The 17,547-nt window shown below is 35.6% G+C and overlaps 1 protein-coding gene across 1 annotated transcript in view; it reads left to right on the top strand.

Annotated features, from left to right (window-relative positions):
- Positions 1 to 2,284: 2,284 nt before the first annotated feature.
- LOC113240658 (unconventional myosin-XVIIIa) overlaps positions 2,285 to 17,547 on the top strand; it is a 391,151-nt gene continuing 375,888 nt past the window's right edge. Inside the window, exon 1 of the mRNA XM_026478017.1 lies at positions 2,285 to 2,456. Within this exon, the coding sequence (XP_026333802.1) occupies positions 2,289 to 2,456 (168 nt within the window). The 5' untranslated portion in view covers positions 2,285 to 2,288. The remainder of the gene's footprint in view (positions 2,457 to 17,547) is intronic.

The raw sequence follows: 17,547 nt of genomic DNA, 5'->3' as shown, positions 1-17,547 counted from the left end.
ATGGTCCAATTTTGAAAACTTAGTTTTTAGTCAAATTTACTCCTTTTGCACATTAATAGCAATGATTTTCTATTTATATTAGATACAATAATGAATTATACCATTTTGAAATCTACTTTAAACACGCATTATTTTAGAATAGTTGGCCACTAAGGTTATCATAATTTTGTTTTTATATCAAAGATGCTTAAACTTTGTGAAAAAAAAATTTGCTGAAAAATAAAATAAAACTTATTTTTAAATTTAAGTTTCATAGTTAGTCATACTGTTTACTGCCTAGCTATTAGCACAGTTAATGTAGAATATTATGACACCAAAAAACCGAAGGAATTGATTAACTTTTAGTCGTGGTGTACAAAAACGTGAAATAAGGTGAAAATAATTAAATTTAAAGAAAAAAATATCTTAGGTACTACATAGGATATATTTTTCTTTATATTTTGTTTGTACGTTCATAAGCTCTACTATAAGGTATTTCAGGCTTATCTATTCTTTACCGGACCCCCTGTATATTCGATGTGTTTTTTAGACGAATCTGTCGTATATTTCCAATTACAATATATAATAAATAATAAAATAGGAATCCTCATAAGAAAATGTAACGTTGTGTATTTTCTGAAAGTGGCATTCCCTTCTTACCGTATCGATGTCATAGACATTACACTCCGTAATGCTAGCCGTTTTGGTGAATGGTGATTTATTATACATATAAAGAAGTATACATTTAAAGATATTTATGTATGAACAGTGCAATTAACTAAAATTTCAAACAATACCAGCTTGCACTTGACATGTTTATGTCTTATGCGTGTGCGCAGACATTTCATCATTTCGGTTCCACATCGCATCGCAGTGTTTTCCACGTATCGAAACAGTGAGAGTTTCAGAATGAATTGCTTTTATGCTTTTAATAGTGGATGTTTTTATCTTGTTTGTATTATCTACACTTACACTGATAAACAAGTGGCATTGATTTATAGAAATAAGCCGTGACAGCGAAAAGCGATCGTAATACTTATAATGTTTTTATAATGATAGTGCAGATTACGATTCTCTCTTATGAGTTGATATAACTAATATAAAGGATGACATTATCTAATAAAGAGTAGTGATGCGCCGAATTCGATGAAGGACAACAGTGTGAAGAAACCTGCACGTCGAAGAAAGTTGACAACTTTCTGAAAACGTGTGAAGTCGCCAACCCGCATTGGGCCAGCGTGGCGGACTATGGCCTAAACCCTCGACTGTGAGGAAACCCGTGCCCAGCAGTGGGACGTATAAATGGGTTGATCGTACGATCTGACGCGTTTTTTATCATACCTATCATTTTTATTCTTTTAATTACTCACTACAACTTAATAGACATGCAAAGAAGTACCCGTTTAAAAAAACATGTGTAATAAAATAATAGCTATGTTAATAGCCTAATAAATTAGGTAAAAAAAAGTAATGTTATTTTTTTAAGTAAAATCATGTTCAGTAGACAATTCGGTATTTTTATCGAATTTACGGCTGAATGCGAATGTTCGGTATACCTGCTGAATGGACTTAAAATGAATATTCGTCCCACCCCTAGTAATGATACAACTCTGTACCGTGCGCCAGGTAAATAAGTATTATAATATTAAAATCTTTTAATGTTTCTTCACGTTTTCTGACCAGTTTTTCCGAGAATTCAACTACACAAGACTATGTTCGGACAATGTTAATAAAAAGTAAATAAAAGTAACTTATGTCATTTCAAATAAAAACAAAATTACATACAAAGGTTGAGACCCATAGTGATTCAAAATTCATTCTTGTAACAACTTTATAACCTGTGTATCATAAACAAATAAATGACTTAATGACCTTGAAAATATTTGTAGCTAGCACGACAAAGCTCGACTTACGTGAGATCGACATAAAGCGTGATATACTGCTATTATTGCACAGAGATATCGCGCTTTATGCCGCTCTCGCTCTAGTCGGGCCCTGCCATACCAGCCCTACAGGAGGTCTCGCTTCTCTGTAACTAGTACGTCATAACTATAAATCAAAACTAAATAAAATAATAGTAATAAACACAACTAAACCTCTTAACTATAACACAAAAATAGTTAATTATATCTACATTATGAAAATGTCTTTGAAAATGTATTTATTTACTTTCACAAAATAAACTTATTTATGTATATGTACCTATGGTCCTCACATGTTCCTGAATTTAGTTTCGTCTGTGAAAGTCTGGTGTCTATACTAGGATTTACCTGTTATAATTATAATATTGTTGGTTTCAGCCGCCAGTCATGTTCAACTTCATAAAGAAGTCGACGGCCCTGGCAGGGGGTGACACCGTAAGCGAGGAACGGGATGGCGAGAAGGAAAGACGCAAGCGGGAAAAGAAAGAACGGAAAGAAAGAGAAAAGCGAGAGCGGATTGCCGCCGGGTTGGACGAACCTCTACGTTTGGAGGAGGTTGGTATATCTTGCATATGTTAAAGCGACAGCTTAGAAGTTTTATAGATGTTCTATAATGCAAGTGGAGACTAGAAAATCCTACCTGACATCTGAGAGTCAAACTTCAAGTTATAGTGCGATTAGGTAGGGTTAACTCTACCCGTAGTACTAAACAACATTCCCTAAGGTAGCCGCTTCCAAATCGGGAAAGAAAAAATCTTCTCATATAAAACAATCAATTCATTGGACAATCTTTATTTCAGGCGTTTTTTTTTATCAACCTTTATGGTATATCACAATTTTGACAACTTACGGGATGAAGAAAAAACTTATTTGCGTCATTTATATAGCATCTGGTTTATTAAATAAAAATACGTAGTTTTTTACACATGTTATTGATAACAATGGATTTTTTTGCAACGTTGCGGAGTATGAAATAGTATAAAATAGTATTCAAAAGTGAAATCTTTAGAAAATTGAGATAGTACCGGTTGCCAGTTCACAGTCGATATGCAATCTCTATACAGTATGTTTATTAGTATATATACGGTAATTTATTTAAAAATTCAACATCACATTCAAGGGTATGTAATAGTATTATATACTCCGTTATAGATACAATCTCTCAATTAGCATAAACGATATTGATACTTCTAAAACATCTGTTTGTATAGAGCGTAACAAAAAATGCGACTATATGTCTGCCAGTGAACATACTTATAAGTAACAAAGAGTTTAAGTATAGAAAACATTTTAAATTTTTTCCACATCAAAAAAAAATCAAATTCAAAATTCAGCTTTATTTCATAGGTCAGCAAATTACACTCCTCATTCATAAGGCAGAGTCCTCTGAGAAGAATGAGCAAGAAGCTCTAGGTTGCTCATTTGAATATATACATTAGAATACATTTAACATTTACAATATTTATTTCAAACATCTTAGATTAAGGGTCGTATTCCAGAACTCTACTCAATACTCAAGTCAGGACTTGAGTATTGCAGTGAGCACTGAAAACCATACTCAAGTCCTCGCCATTAGGGTCGTATTTCCAGTGCTTGAAATCATACTCAAGTCGGCTCAAGTCCTGACTTGAGCATTGAGTAGAGTTCTGGAATACGACCCTTAGACTATCTGCAAGAGCTATTCGGTCACTACCACGGATTCTTGTCATCCAAGTACGCAGAAGATGTCTAATAACCTTTACTATAAAGTTTTTGTTTCACTATAGTTTAAAACCTCGTAAATGGCAAATTTTGAATATCAACCGTAATCTTATTATAGAAGCTTATACATTATATCACATTATATACATTGCCCCTTATAGGAATTTGTGACTTTGTGATGACGACTGTCAATAATAGCTACTTTATTTTTATTTCTCGTGTTAATGTTATGTCTGCACTACTTTTAATAAAAAAATTACTATTCCTCTTAACATAAATAACATTTTAGTAAATGTACTGTGACTCTAGTGTAAGAATGTTAATCTGTTTAAACTTATCTCTCAAAGACGCTCTGAGACATTCCTGTATACTAAAGATGACCGGCTTGTCAGTGATAGCAAGTTGCAGTTGACATCTTTAAGGACGGATTATCGATCGTGCAAACTCTCAGGAATATCGGGAGGCGAATAATAAATCCTACCGTGTGAAGAACCATTAACTAGAATAATAGTTTTCTGAGCAATTGAACCCAATCATAACAGATATCAATTTAGCGACAACATACTTTGTATGTCACTTTTCTTGTAAATTTAACGACACCTCTAAATATTTGAAAACGAAACACGACATAAAGAAGATATAACCCAATGATATAATTTGTTTAGCTAAATAAGTGAAAATAATAGTCTTTATCATTATTTGCACACGACTTATATTAAACGCTCTTTTTAACAATTAGAGATTCTCAATTCGACTGTATGTTTTTTTTGTATGTATGTTACGCGATAACTCCGGTATTTGTGAACCGATTTTCATGATTCTTTTTTTGTTGGAAAGGGGGTACTTCCATATTGGTCCCATTTTATTTTTAAGGAGATCATCCACCTCTAAGGGTGGCAGTTCACGCATGAAGATTCATTTTTATAAATAGCGCCAAAATTTTCTTAAGGAGCAATTATTTTAATGGTTGATTTTGCTATTTCTCCAATTCAAGGCGTTTTTCTCTCAATATTATTTGAGTAGTGAGAATCGATTTTTATTATCTCCAGTGTCAAGTCCTGTATAGTGGCGACTTTAAGGATATATCAATAAAACTTAACAAATAGATGTAATTCCACGTACTTTTGAGGTCGGTTTTTTTAGTACTCTGTACTGAGATTATTCTTCTTCCCAATTTATTAAATTTCCGCAGCTAGTTCTTCGACAAAGACCTCCTGTAGAGTCTTTTCGTCCTCTTTCTACCTTCTGTGTTGCGTCGTGTTATTCAGGGCTTAGTTCAATTTTCCTTTTTCTCTGCGTTTCTTCCGTCTTATGGGTACCAATCAGTCGTATTCCAATTTTTCATCTTTATGTCACCTTATGACTTGCTGCAGAATTTTCTCTCTTCTAATACAGCCTGTATAACATCTTCAATAAGTTTGTTTTGACACCGTACTTTTCTAAAAGGTCAGATTATCCATCTCCAAAAGATATACAAAACAAGTTTAGATCCCAAACTTTGTTCATCTACATCTTAACCATGTTTGTTTGTCGCAATAGGTCGCTGTATTGCTACATAGAATGGTATTCATAGTTGCAGTTTGAACTGAAAGTCGAAGTGTGTTGGCATTTTAGTGGTATTTCTGAGGCTTATTTTGATTTTGCAATTGTTATGATTGGAATAATTATTAACGTACTTTCCCTCTAAAGGCATGCATACTGCAGACGGAATATACATCAATAATTATTTATAACTAGGGGTGTTCCGATACTACCAAAGTATCGATACCTACTCAAATGAGCAGTAATCAATTCGTCATGCGATACTGATCATATGAGTACTTTAAATGTATCGATACTTACTCATATCGATACTTTTTTGTGAGATATAAAATATCTCCGTACTTAGATTTTGGCGGCGCCTTAATAACAAGAAAAAGTAATTAACTTTTAAGAAACGCGCACTGCGCAGTACAGTACTTCAATAAATAAACGTTTTTTTCTTTTTAAAAGTATTTTAGCTATTCGATAATTACTGCTAATTTGACGTATATAATAATCTTAAACTAAACATTAATTTATATAAAAACTTTAATACAAAAACACACAAAACTACATAATAATATGAACCCGCCATTTCTCTTCATGAACTTATAGACTTATATGGACTTATGGACTTTTATGGACTTATATGGACCATAGATAACATATTTATTTTTTTCCTCTGGTACTTCGCGGTTAAACGCAAACCGCGAAGTATTTAAGTAAGTTTGCTGCAAAACGGGGAATGAAATACCTAAGGAATATAACGGAAAGGAAAAATAATTTGGAAAAAAGGTGATCTTTTCCAGGGAAGTGGGATTAAGATTAAATATTTGCGAGTGCGCGTTTCGATTCGATACAAGTATTTTTCTTCCGATAGCCAGTAAAAATCGAAAGAACAAAAGTATCGAGTACTTACTCGTATTTGTTTGTATTGAATCGTCCCTATTAATGACAGCCGTAGAATAGTTATACTCGACCCTTTTTTCTTCAGGCCACATACATTATGCTTGCTAAGTAACACGGCCCGCAACATTTAAGGGCATCCATTTATAATTAATAATAAATAAAACACAAAACCGAAATATATACAAACACAAACAAATACATCTCGTTCAAGATTTTGAAAACTTACAAACCTATATATTTAAAAAGCAAAGCAGCAAAGAAAAGTATTGATTAAAAAAAAAATGAGAATTTGATATATATCAGACATATAATAGAATTATAATAGCAGCGAATTAATAATTAAAAATCTTTGACGTTTGTTTTTGAGTGATTCTGTTTGAGTGATTTTATTAAAACATTGAACTAAACGCGTACAATAAGCCTGGCAACATTATTGTTCAAAGTGACATTACTATCAATCTGAAACCTGACAATATTATTTTTCAAAATAACATTAGGAGCAGTCAGAAATATGGCAACATTAATTTCAAAGTGACGGTAGTAGCAGCCAGTTTGTTATCTCTAATTTCAATCCGATTATACCGACTATAGTATCGCAAATGTATACATAAATGGCACTAACTACTTTTAATTATAAAAAAAAAACAAATGCAGCTCAACAGCTGTTTGCATAGCTACAAATAAACAGTAGGTACATCTCTCGTCTTATACTAGTGTATTCACGCATTTAAATGTAGGCCAGCCAACTCATGATGGTATTGTGACGCCAGATCTGTGTGTATCCACCGTGACGTTTACTTGGCACATACCCACTCGTACATTCATTCTATTCTCATTCAGGTTCACGTCATCGTATATCGCGTATTTTACGAAGTTAGCTTCTATGTATGTATTAAATGTACCATGTAAATAAGTGTAGTAACGTTATATTATTTATACCTCCTGAGGCACTATCCTGTAACCTCTGACCAGTATTTCTAAAGCGTAAGACAAAAGCACGGCATCCTGAATATGTTGTTATACAAAACTCCTAGGACGCTGAAAGCTTTAAGGGTTATAGTTGACACACGGTGAAATTACAGGCACATGGGACTCGTCAACTTATGTCTCAGAGTGACGGGTGCAGTGGCAGTGCCCCTCTGATCTTTGCGATTCAAAATTCTGAGTGGCACTGCGACTGTTATGGACAAGCGTGTCGCTTACCACCAGGCGCACCACTTGATGGTCCCGCCACTTGGTATTATAAAAAAAATGTCAAATTTAATGTTATGTAATTTGAAAACTCATTGATGCTAAGTTTCTTTTTCATTTTCTTTATCTTTAAAAGAGACTTTTGTCGGTTTAGGGTCCTTTTGTCGTTGAACCAAATTACATGTAACATATTTTGTCTCTTAGGAATTAAATTATTAACTTTTACATGAATATATACAGTTTTTAGGTTTTCGCTATTGCTAAACATGAGAAATGTAATTGTTTTTTTTTTACCACAGGGCCCGTTAACAGCCTGAAACTTAAAAAAAAAACAAAATGTTCACGATTTAGATTCGAAGACAAAAGTTTCATTTTATATATGTACTTTCTAACAACGAAAAAACAAACAAAATTAAGTTGCTTAGGTACTTACATAGGTCATTTTTTCAGATCGCTTTATACACGGTCAAGAGCATATCAAACTGGAGACTTAAGTTTTATATCCAACTCGATGCCGCTTACGTCAAGAACGGTTCAAAAGTCTGGACCACAAACTGTACAATGTTCGGCGTTACGAATAAAAAAAAAAACAATGATTATCAACGAATTACATTCCTACCAGCAAAAAAGGAAATCTATGACATTTGTACATAACACGTCATCATCATCCTGTTTAAGAGCCAGGCATTTGTCTCCACTCTACTCCTCACGGTTCTTGCTAGCTCCTTGACCTCCTTATAGCTGGTGACTTTAATCTTCTTCTTTATTTGTTAACTGTACGCCATTCTTGTTCTTCCTTTCTTTCTTTTCCCTTCCATCTTCCCCTGAATTAACATACATCTCATCACGTTCTCGCACCGGGTAAGGCAGAACCTATTGACCTCCACCTGCTAGGCTCCTGACGAGCCTCCTTCATCTCCTCCACTCCTGTCCTGTCTCTTCATACATGCCCGTTTATTCTTGGTACTTTTAACCCGATCTTTTTGAGGACATCCCCAATCTGATTGAGATTATGTACGCCGAGCTCTACCTCTCCCCACACATCCATCCACATTCGCTCTATAAATTTGTGCCGTCAATCTACCAACATTCATTCTTTCTACATGACAAACCATCAAAGCATCCCCCTCTATCCTGGTCACTACATCATCTTTCATACGCTCTCTTACTACACTGTTCGGCATTCTGTCTTTAAAAGTAATCATTTGTCATTCTCACCAATTCGTCTTACGTAACAAAAGTCCCAACATTCTTCCCTTAACATAACACATAATGGAACATATAGGATGCATAATTATAAAAAGCAACAATTCGTGGTGTGAAACGCTAAAGGTATTTCTGCTATTTGAAAACGAATACACAGTAGGAATAAGTAAGCAAGAGGCGTGTCGTCCATACAACGATGTGTTTTTCGTACTGCACCGTTAGACGTAGCGTTCGAGGGCATTGTCTTACTTTGTCCCGTTTGTGTTGTATATTTGTTACAATTCACAAGTAAATACATTTATTAAGAAATTGAAATGATTTGGAAATGAAACTAGTTTTATTCAGATCTAAATTGCGTTTATTTGTATTTTAAACAAACCAACGTTTGGAGCCCTTTGTCCCCTACAAAGCTAATTTTCTAATTTTCTAGAGAACACTGATTATTGTGAATTCATTGAGGCTCTTCTGCGATTATTTTGCTATTAGGACAATATTAAATTTGTTATTCTGCTATCTATAATCTAGTTGCAATGACGATTGAGTTTTTTTTAGTACTTAGTAACGGGAGGAACGAGTCGTGCGCCTGGTGGTAACGCTTGTCAATAGCTACTGGAGTGCCACTCAGAGCCTTAGTACGTAAAGATGTGAGAGGCATTACCACTGCGCCCGTCACCCTGAGACATTTTATTTACGTTTAGTAGCAGTAGAGCTCCTTGTGAAAGAGTTCATCCAGAATAGAACTGTCACCTTACCTATTTCTGCCGCCAAGCATTAATGTCAGCACTACTGTGTTCCAGTTTTGAAAGGTAAGGGTGCTGGTGAAATTACAGGCACATGGGAGTTGTCAACTTGTGTGTCTGGGTGACGGGCGCAGTGGCAGTGCCCCTCAGATCTTTGCGTTTAAAGCTCTGAGTGGCACTGCAACTATTATGGACATGAAAAAAAATATTAAAAAAAGCTTAAGTTAACAAATCCCGTTTGCCAGTAAAGAAGCATAGCTAACAGGCCATCTATTGATAAAAAACCCGCCATTTGCGAAAACCATCATTAGACGTAGTTAAGCAAAAAATATCCAATCCACAAAATTACTAAAAAATAAATTATATATACCAAACGGTTCCTAAAGTCTAACCTCTTAGATCAGCAAAATAAACCAACATAAATAAATATCTCAGGAGTTACAATTCTTAATAACAAGTATTTAAGTAGTATGTGGCTGAATTGCGACTAAATTTCGGTTTAGATAACATTTTAAGCGAATGTTTTAATTTCGAACATAAGTAACCTCCTTGCTTGAACTTGAACCTGACCTTTCTAAGGCAATATCGTCGCCTTACTTTCTCGAAGTCGTATCTTAAAGCACAAAGTTACTGACATGCAAAAAACGGATTGTATATACAATGTTTGCGGGCTGATTTCACATTAAATTTCCTTCATATTTACACACTGATTTTTACCTATTCTTAAAATAATGCACCCAAATTAACACCCTTGATAAGAAATTTAAAATAAATGGAAGTTGTTGCCATCTCCTAATCACTCCTTATAAGAGAGTGATAGAGAGAGATACGAGTTTGAGAAAGTAAGGCATCGAATGTCGTGCTAGAAATAAAAAAGACTCCCTAACGACCAAGGCTGTAATGGAAAGAAAAAGTCCCGTCATCCAGGTTTTGTTTGAGGCATTATAGTCAAGGTAGCCACCATGCAATCATATTATTTGCGAACAAGTGTGATGGAAAATCTTTTACAATTCAGTGGCCCAGCAGTTAGAACGGAATTGTAAACTACCGCAACAGATACTGACTTGTCCATTGAGGCTCCACTGAACTTAAATTATTGCAATTATCATAAAAAATCCTGGTCTGCTAAAATCTAGTTACAGTTGAGTATCAAAAGTGCCAGTGGCAGTGATGTCATTCATTCATTCAATCACTAACGATACAGTATATACTCGTACAGTGTATAGGTATAGTGAAAGTTACTGTGCATATCTTAATTTTTATCTCGTTTAATTAGCATTTAAATTGTAAATAAAAACGAATCGAAAGAACGTCAAATAATATAGATAGTAGACTACCCCATCGACGTGCCTAATAGCCGCCATTGAAGAACTCTCGTTTTCACTGAAATCACAAATTAGAAAACTGAAGTAGCACAGCGCCGATAAATAACCTATGTATACGTCTGTCCAAAAATATTCTGTATTTTTGTAATAAAGATAATATCTCTAACAATGGTTGGGGCTGTTCCATTCGGTGGTGTGGGAAAAACAGCGAAACATCTAATTACAAACCAAACGGAATCACATTTCATCGGTAATTAAATATTAAATAATATATTTTGTCAATATTCGTCCATTATAGCAAGGCTCAAGTTAAACTGTTCGATTTGAAGTGGAATAATTGACGGCACTCGTCAATTGTTTCGAATTCGGGCTGGCCAATCCGAACGCAGTTGCCACTGTGATGATTTGGCAGAATAGTTTTCAAACAAATGAAATTACATTTCATCGCTATTCGCATAATCCAGAAATGTAATCTAATTTGTTTGAAAACTACTCTGCCAAATCATCACAGTGAAAACTGCGCTCCGATTGGCTAGCCCGAATTCGATCGGCATCGATGCCGATGTCACTGAATTTAGTTTTAAAGATCAAAAAACTTTAGATCAAAGTCCATAGGCGTTACAGCGTGTGCAAAATTAAACATAAAATTCATAACAATAACGTTGAATGTAGACTGTACAAGTAAAATATTGCGATACCTGTAAAAAAGCATTGTATCGGTATGCATTTTGTGTTCAATTTAGCACGTGCTCAAATCATAACTTTAGATTGTTTCTGAATAATAATGTACCAAATTTAAACTCAAGTAATCTTTATTTCATAATAAAGCAAATTATACGTTACTCATTCGTAAGGCAAATTCCCCTGAGAAGAATTAGTGAACCGCTAGCGGCGTTATAAATAAACGTGTACGTCATATTTATTCTTCCCTGGTAACGAAAAAGGGCACAACTATGCGTACTTTACTCAGCAGTTGTGCCTTTTTTCGTTCCGAGGGCAGTAGATCTAACGGCCACAGTGCTTACCGCTGTGCCACCTAAGGCCAAATTACAGGTACACGGGACATGTCAACTTATGTCTCAGGATTACAGGCGCAGTGGCAGTGCCCCTCTGATCTTTGCGATTTAAAGCTCTAAGTGGCACTGCAACTGTTAAGGCCAGGCGTATCGCTTACCATCAGGTGCTCGACTTGTTCGTCCCGTCACTTGATATCATAACAAAAGAAAGGCTCAATTTACATTGCCGCGGAACCGACTGGAAGCAAAGTTTTGTAACGAATTAGTACAGCATATTCAACTTAAACAAAAGTCATGGACGTCGGTATGCGGATTTGCTAGTTCCCGGTAGGAGCGAGACGTCCCCGAGGCAGACCACCTGCTAGATAGTCGGATGATATCGTTGGGCTGGCCTGATGAATGTGGATAAGACTCACACAGGACCGATTGAGCTGGCGTGCAAAAGAGGAGGCCTATACTCAACAGTGGGTGTTAACGGGCTCATATGATGATGATGATAATGAACTAGATACGAGTTAAAAAACAGGTCGCCTTCCTGACAGTCGTCGCACAGTCTCGGTTATTCCGGCAGATACTGTCTCATTTCTAGTTTGTACGTTACACAATGGACATTGAGTTGATTATGCAATGTACATATGAAATTCACTTCCATTCCATTCCGCAACAATATGAATTGAGCCTAAGTCGTCGAATCTTCTTTTGATAATTAACGTTTATGATTAATAACGCCAAACAGTAAAAAAAGTAACCTCATAAGGTAAAGTCAATAACGTATGGACGGTTCTTATCACAAGTTTCATAGAGTTGAATTTAAATTTTAAATATCAAACTTGACGAGCTTTTGACTGTGGTGATGTTAAAATATTTTTACCATATTTCTGCTACATGTACAATTACAAGTTACAATTATTAAATATTGATCTTGGGTGTCGCACGCATGCACAGTGACGTAAAAACGATATTATGGAAAACAAACATATGTACTGTCAGCAATGAATGTGACGAAACTGAACGAAATGTGTGAATGTTCTTTTTGCGTACGGGCAACGGTTGATAGCGCTTTTTATTCCGGGCTCACCGCCATCTAGCGACAAAACGAGGTAAGCAAGATTATTGGTTTAGGTTGTAGTGTAACAAAACTTAACTTCAAAGTCTCTGTATCAGGCTTCCGTAGAAAAATTAAAGAAATATTGATACACCAGATAAACGGCGACAACTTCCATATAATTTAAAATTATTCTATCATGTGTATTAGTTGTTGTGTTGGTTTTAAATGCTTAACTTTGTTTTCTAGGTATTTGAAACCATCTACCTCTTCTTGGCTCCAGCTGAAAACTATCGGTGAGCCTCTGCCCAGCTTAAAGCTGAGCTGGCTAACCTTTTCGGCTATTTTAGTTTTTAATCTTTTAGTTATCTCCGTTTTTTTTTGTTTTTAAAAATCCTATGTTAGTTATTATGTCCTAATAATTATTTGTGGATAGCCGAATAAATGTTTCTTTTTTTCTTTTCTTTCTTTCTTTAGAGACTTAAATGGAAGCTTTCGAAAATTTTACTTTTTCGTTTAGTGACGGTATCTATTTGAACGTACGATATATGGACGGAAGTAGGCAGAAGCTACACGATTGTTTCGTCGTAAACGCGGTATTTTGATGTATTTTCAAATGTTTCAAATGAGCCGAACTCTTGAAACTACACTTCACAAAACTGACTTCAAAAGCTCGTGGATTTACAACTATTTGCTCAGTTTTGTTGAAATCTGTTACCGGAAAATGCGCGATACCGGATTCATCCCCTAGTTTGTCACCCTTAAAGGCGGAATGTTTTCTTCAAATTTAAACCAATACTGAGGTGTCCTTTTTCCAATTAAAAAAAATACCGGAGTATAATCGCGTACATACCCATAAAAAGTACAGTCGAATTGATAACCTCTGTTTGAAACTAGGTTTTAAAAGTGAATAACTTTATACTACTTATTACCAAACGCGAAAGACGGCAGCCTTTTTTTACAAATGGGAAACCAACTCGCAAACATCGGCGCCTAAACAAAAGAAACGAAATATTGGGTCATCTGATGGGTCATCTATTGACTGTTATATTATAATGCCGCAAGCATTATATAGACAATAGCCTTAAACTTGTAAACTAATAATATACCTTCATTTATCACGGCACAGACAGACAAGCTATGACCTCAAAAGTGTTAGGCATCTCGTTAAGTTTTGAGGACTTAAAAACAGACGTTTTGTGTCTTGAGTTCGTTATGACAACTGAAATTAGTTTGTGAAAATTCTGAAACCAGGCGGTGGTTCATCAATGACTTCCAAAAAATTAACTACATAAAATCTTGTGTTATCGCGGTATGTTTTTCGAGTCTGGAAGATTTAATTTCTTACACTTTGCTATGGTAAATACAATATTGAAATATTTATTTTATTGAATATCATGATGGTAAAAACATATTGTTTTTAGTGAAAATACTCTATTACTTTGTCGTTATTATTTTTACAAAGATTGAATAAACACGAAGAAAATTCTTTCGATCCCACTGGATTATGCAGCAGCAGTGGAGCTTCTTGTGAAACTTACTTATTTCGGCCGCCAAGCAGTAATGTGAGCATAACTGTTTTAAAGGGTAAGTAAGGATGCTGGTGAAATTAATTACAGGCATGCGGGACTTGTCAATTTATTATGTCTTCTACTTTTTTTAAGACACCAAGCGACGGAACGCACAAGTCGTGCGCCTGGCGGTATGCGATACGCCTGTCCATAACAGTTGCAGTTCTGCTCAGAACTTTAAATCGCAAAGACCAGAGGGGCGCCGCCTCTGCGCCTGACACCTTTAGACATAAGTTGACAAGTTTCATATACCTGTAATTTCACCAGCACGCTTACCCTCTGAAACAGAAACACGGTCATGCTCACATGACCGTTTGGCGATAGGAATAGGTAAGGTTCTGCTTAGCAGTAGAGCTCCTAGTAGCCTTAAGGATGATTCACATTAGACCGTGCCGGGCGCGAGCCGTGTCCGAGGCATCCGAGTCTCGTACGTGCCGCACGATCTTAAATTAGGTAAAATAACTTAGCCAGGGAGTGTTCACATTGCAACGAGTCATGGCGAGCCGGGCCGCATCCGAGGCTCGGACGACCTCGGAAGCAAATCGGGCGTCACTCGTCCGTGTCACGGACGCGGCATGTTGTACCTAATGTAAATCACTTCATAAAAAAAGTACGTATGTATGACTCGATATACCGGGTGGAATTCTATAATGCCACCTGGAGGGAAAGTACTCTAAATACTGGATATAGAAATTTTTACTTAAAGGAAACATTCCTTTATTTTTTTAAAGAAATAAAACTGCATTCATAGATTTTCGAAAATTTCTAGCAACACGCAGGAACCGAACCCGGTTTAATCTGAAATAAATGCACCCTGCACTTTTATTGCATCGATCGATAGGGTTAATTATAAGAATAAAATCTCTCTCAAAAAATTGGTTAAATAAATGAAAAAAAAAAAAACCATGAAATCTTAACGTAATTTCATAAAACGAAAAAAATGGTAATCTAACTAATTAGTTGCTCGAAATGAGCTCCATTTTCTTGGATACACAAATTTAATCTTTTAACGAATTCATTTTGAGTAACTTTTAATAACATGTTGTGATGAATTGTATTACAAATCGTATTCTGAACCTCAGCCTTCAAAAAGAAATTCGTTTATTAAAATACGTTAAGATTTAATGGTTTTTTTTCCATTTAATTAATTAATTTTATGAGAGAGATTTTATTCTTATAGTTAACCCTATCGATCGATGCAATAAAAGTGCAGGGTGCATTTTTTTCAGATTAAAGCGGGTTCGGTTCCCGCGTGTTGCTAGAAATTTTCGAAAGTCTATGAATGCAGTTTTATTTCGTTTTAAAAATAAAGGAATGTTTCCTTTAAGTAAAAGTTTCTATCTCCAGTATTTAGAGTACTTCCCCTCCAGGTGGCATTACAAATTTCCACCCTGTATATGTATGACTCGGCTCGCGCCCGGCACGGTTTAATGTGAGTAGTCCTTAAATCGTAATATGATAAATATGATATTAAGTTCTTTGGTATATTAGAAATAAGGTAGTTAAATTAATAATATTTGTAACTGTAGTTCATAATCGAGGTGTTTGCATTAATATTAGACTTATATGGTTTATAGGTAATGTTGTTAATAAGGTTTCATCATAAATAACGAATCATTAAGATTCTGCCAAAAGATTTATTATATACGATCGCCGTGGAGATCGTTGGGGGAGGCCTATGTCCAGCAGTGGGCGTCGTATGGCTGAATGATGACGATGATACGATCTATTTGACCCTTGTATCATTTCTAAAACCAGTATGGTTTTCGAAAACAATTCTATTTAAATGCAAATTTATTCTGCCTGGCGAAAAGATTCAAACGTTTTTAACTGACTAATTGTCGACCTCCTTTCACTGTTTGTAAAAAGAATGTTCACGATAATTTATTTCACATTATTGATGTCACAATATTACAATTTACAATACAATGTCAAGGCATAATATGATGTAAGCTTAGGCTCCGATCTTGAAACATCTATAATAGAGTCGTTTTTAACATTTAACTGCGTGGCCGAACGGTTAGCATGCTGGTCTCGGGTTCGATTTGGGGATCGGAACAAATATTTGTATGTACTACATTTATTTCTGTCTTGAGTTTGGGTGTAATTTTTGATTGTCTAAGGGTCGTATTCTAGAACTCTATTCAATGCTCAAGTCAGGATTGCACTGGCAACACAAGCACTGGAAATACGACCCTAATGGCAGGGACTTGAGTATGATTTCTAGTGCTTTGAATCATACTCAAGTCCTGACTTAAGCATTGAGTAGAGTTCTAGAATACGACCCTAAGTGTGTGTCCATGGCAACCGCGATAGAGGGCCTTCCTAGTTCGGCATTATGAGTGTGTGCGTATTGATTTTTATTTATTTACTTTTTTACCCCCAAGACAAAAATATGAGACTTTTTAGTTGCAACAGAGCTCCTCGAGTAAGAGTTCGTCCACGGAAATACTGCTACCTTACTTACTTCTGCCATCAAGCAGTAATGTGAGCATTACTGCGTTCCGGTTTTGAAAGGAAAGGGTACTGGTGAAATTACAGGCACATGGGACTAGTCACTTATTTCTCAGGGTGACGGGTGCAGTGGCGGTGCCCTTCAGATTTTTGGGATTTAAAGCTCCGAGTGGCACTACAACTGTTATGGATAGGCATGTCGCTTGCAAGTTTCCACCAGCATGACTTTTCCTCCCGTCTCTTGATATAACAAACCAAAGTTATAATTTTTTTTACTGAAACTCACGTTTTTGAACTTCGTATTTTTTTGTGAAAATTTTCTACTAGTTTGTTATTATTGTTGATACAAATTGTTGGAAAAAGCACAAAGAAAATTTATTTCGGTCCGATTTGTTCGAACCAGCGCCTGTTGCCACAACGTGACTACCGCTCTTACCAACTGAGCTACGGATCTAGCCAGCAGATCTTACGAATTTCTCTATGTGCGGATTTTTGTAATGGATTTAAAATGCGTTTTTTGCTGTTTTTGCCAATTGAGCTATGCGTCGAACCAACGATCGAACAAATGAAAGAAAAACTTTCATAGATTTCTCACAGATGGCGTTACAACAAAAAGACGTTAAAAAACCAAAAGCAAAGATTTGCAACAAACACATAAACAAATTCGTAAGGTCTGCTGGTTTGTTGCGTAGTTCAGCTGGGAGAGCGTTAGGCACGTTATGCTGAAGGCGCTGGTTCGAATCCAGCCGGATCGAAGGAATTTTTCTTAATGTTAGTTATTGAAATTAAGAATTAGAACTTACTTATGAAATAATTTTACAAAAGTAATAACTGAATATCATGATAGTAAAACATCCTAGGTATACACTGACTTGAAGTCATTTCGAATGCTGGTTTAGATTTTCAAATTACTAAACTGTTAGGAAATGAAACTATTTTTCCGGATTTAAATCGCGTATATTTGTTT

This window comes from Hyposmocoma kahamanoa, unplaced genomic scaffold (genome assembly GCF_003589595.1).
Source record: "Hyposmocoma kahamanoa isolate Upper Pololo Valley unplaced genomic scaffold, ASM358959v1 160, whole genome shotgun sequence".
NCBI lineage: Eukaryota > Metazoa > Arthropoda > Insecta > Lepidoptera > Cosmopterigidae > Hyposmocoma > Hyposmocoma kahamanoa.
Note: the sequence above shows the minus strand (reverse complement) of the source record. Positions and strands in the feature narration are given on the sequence as shown.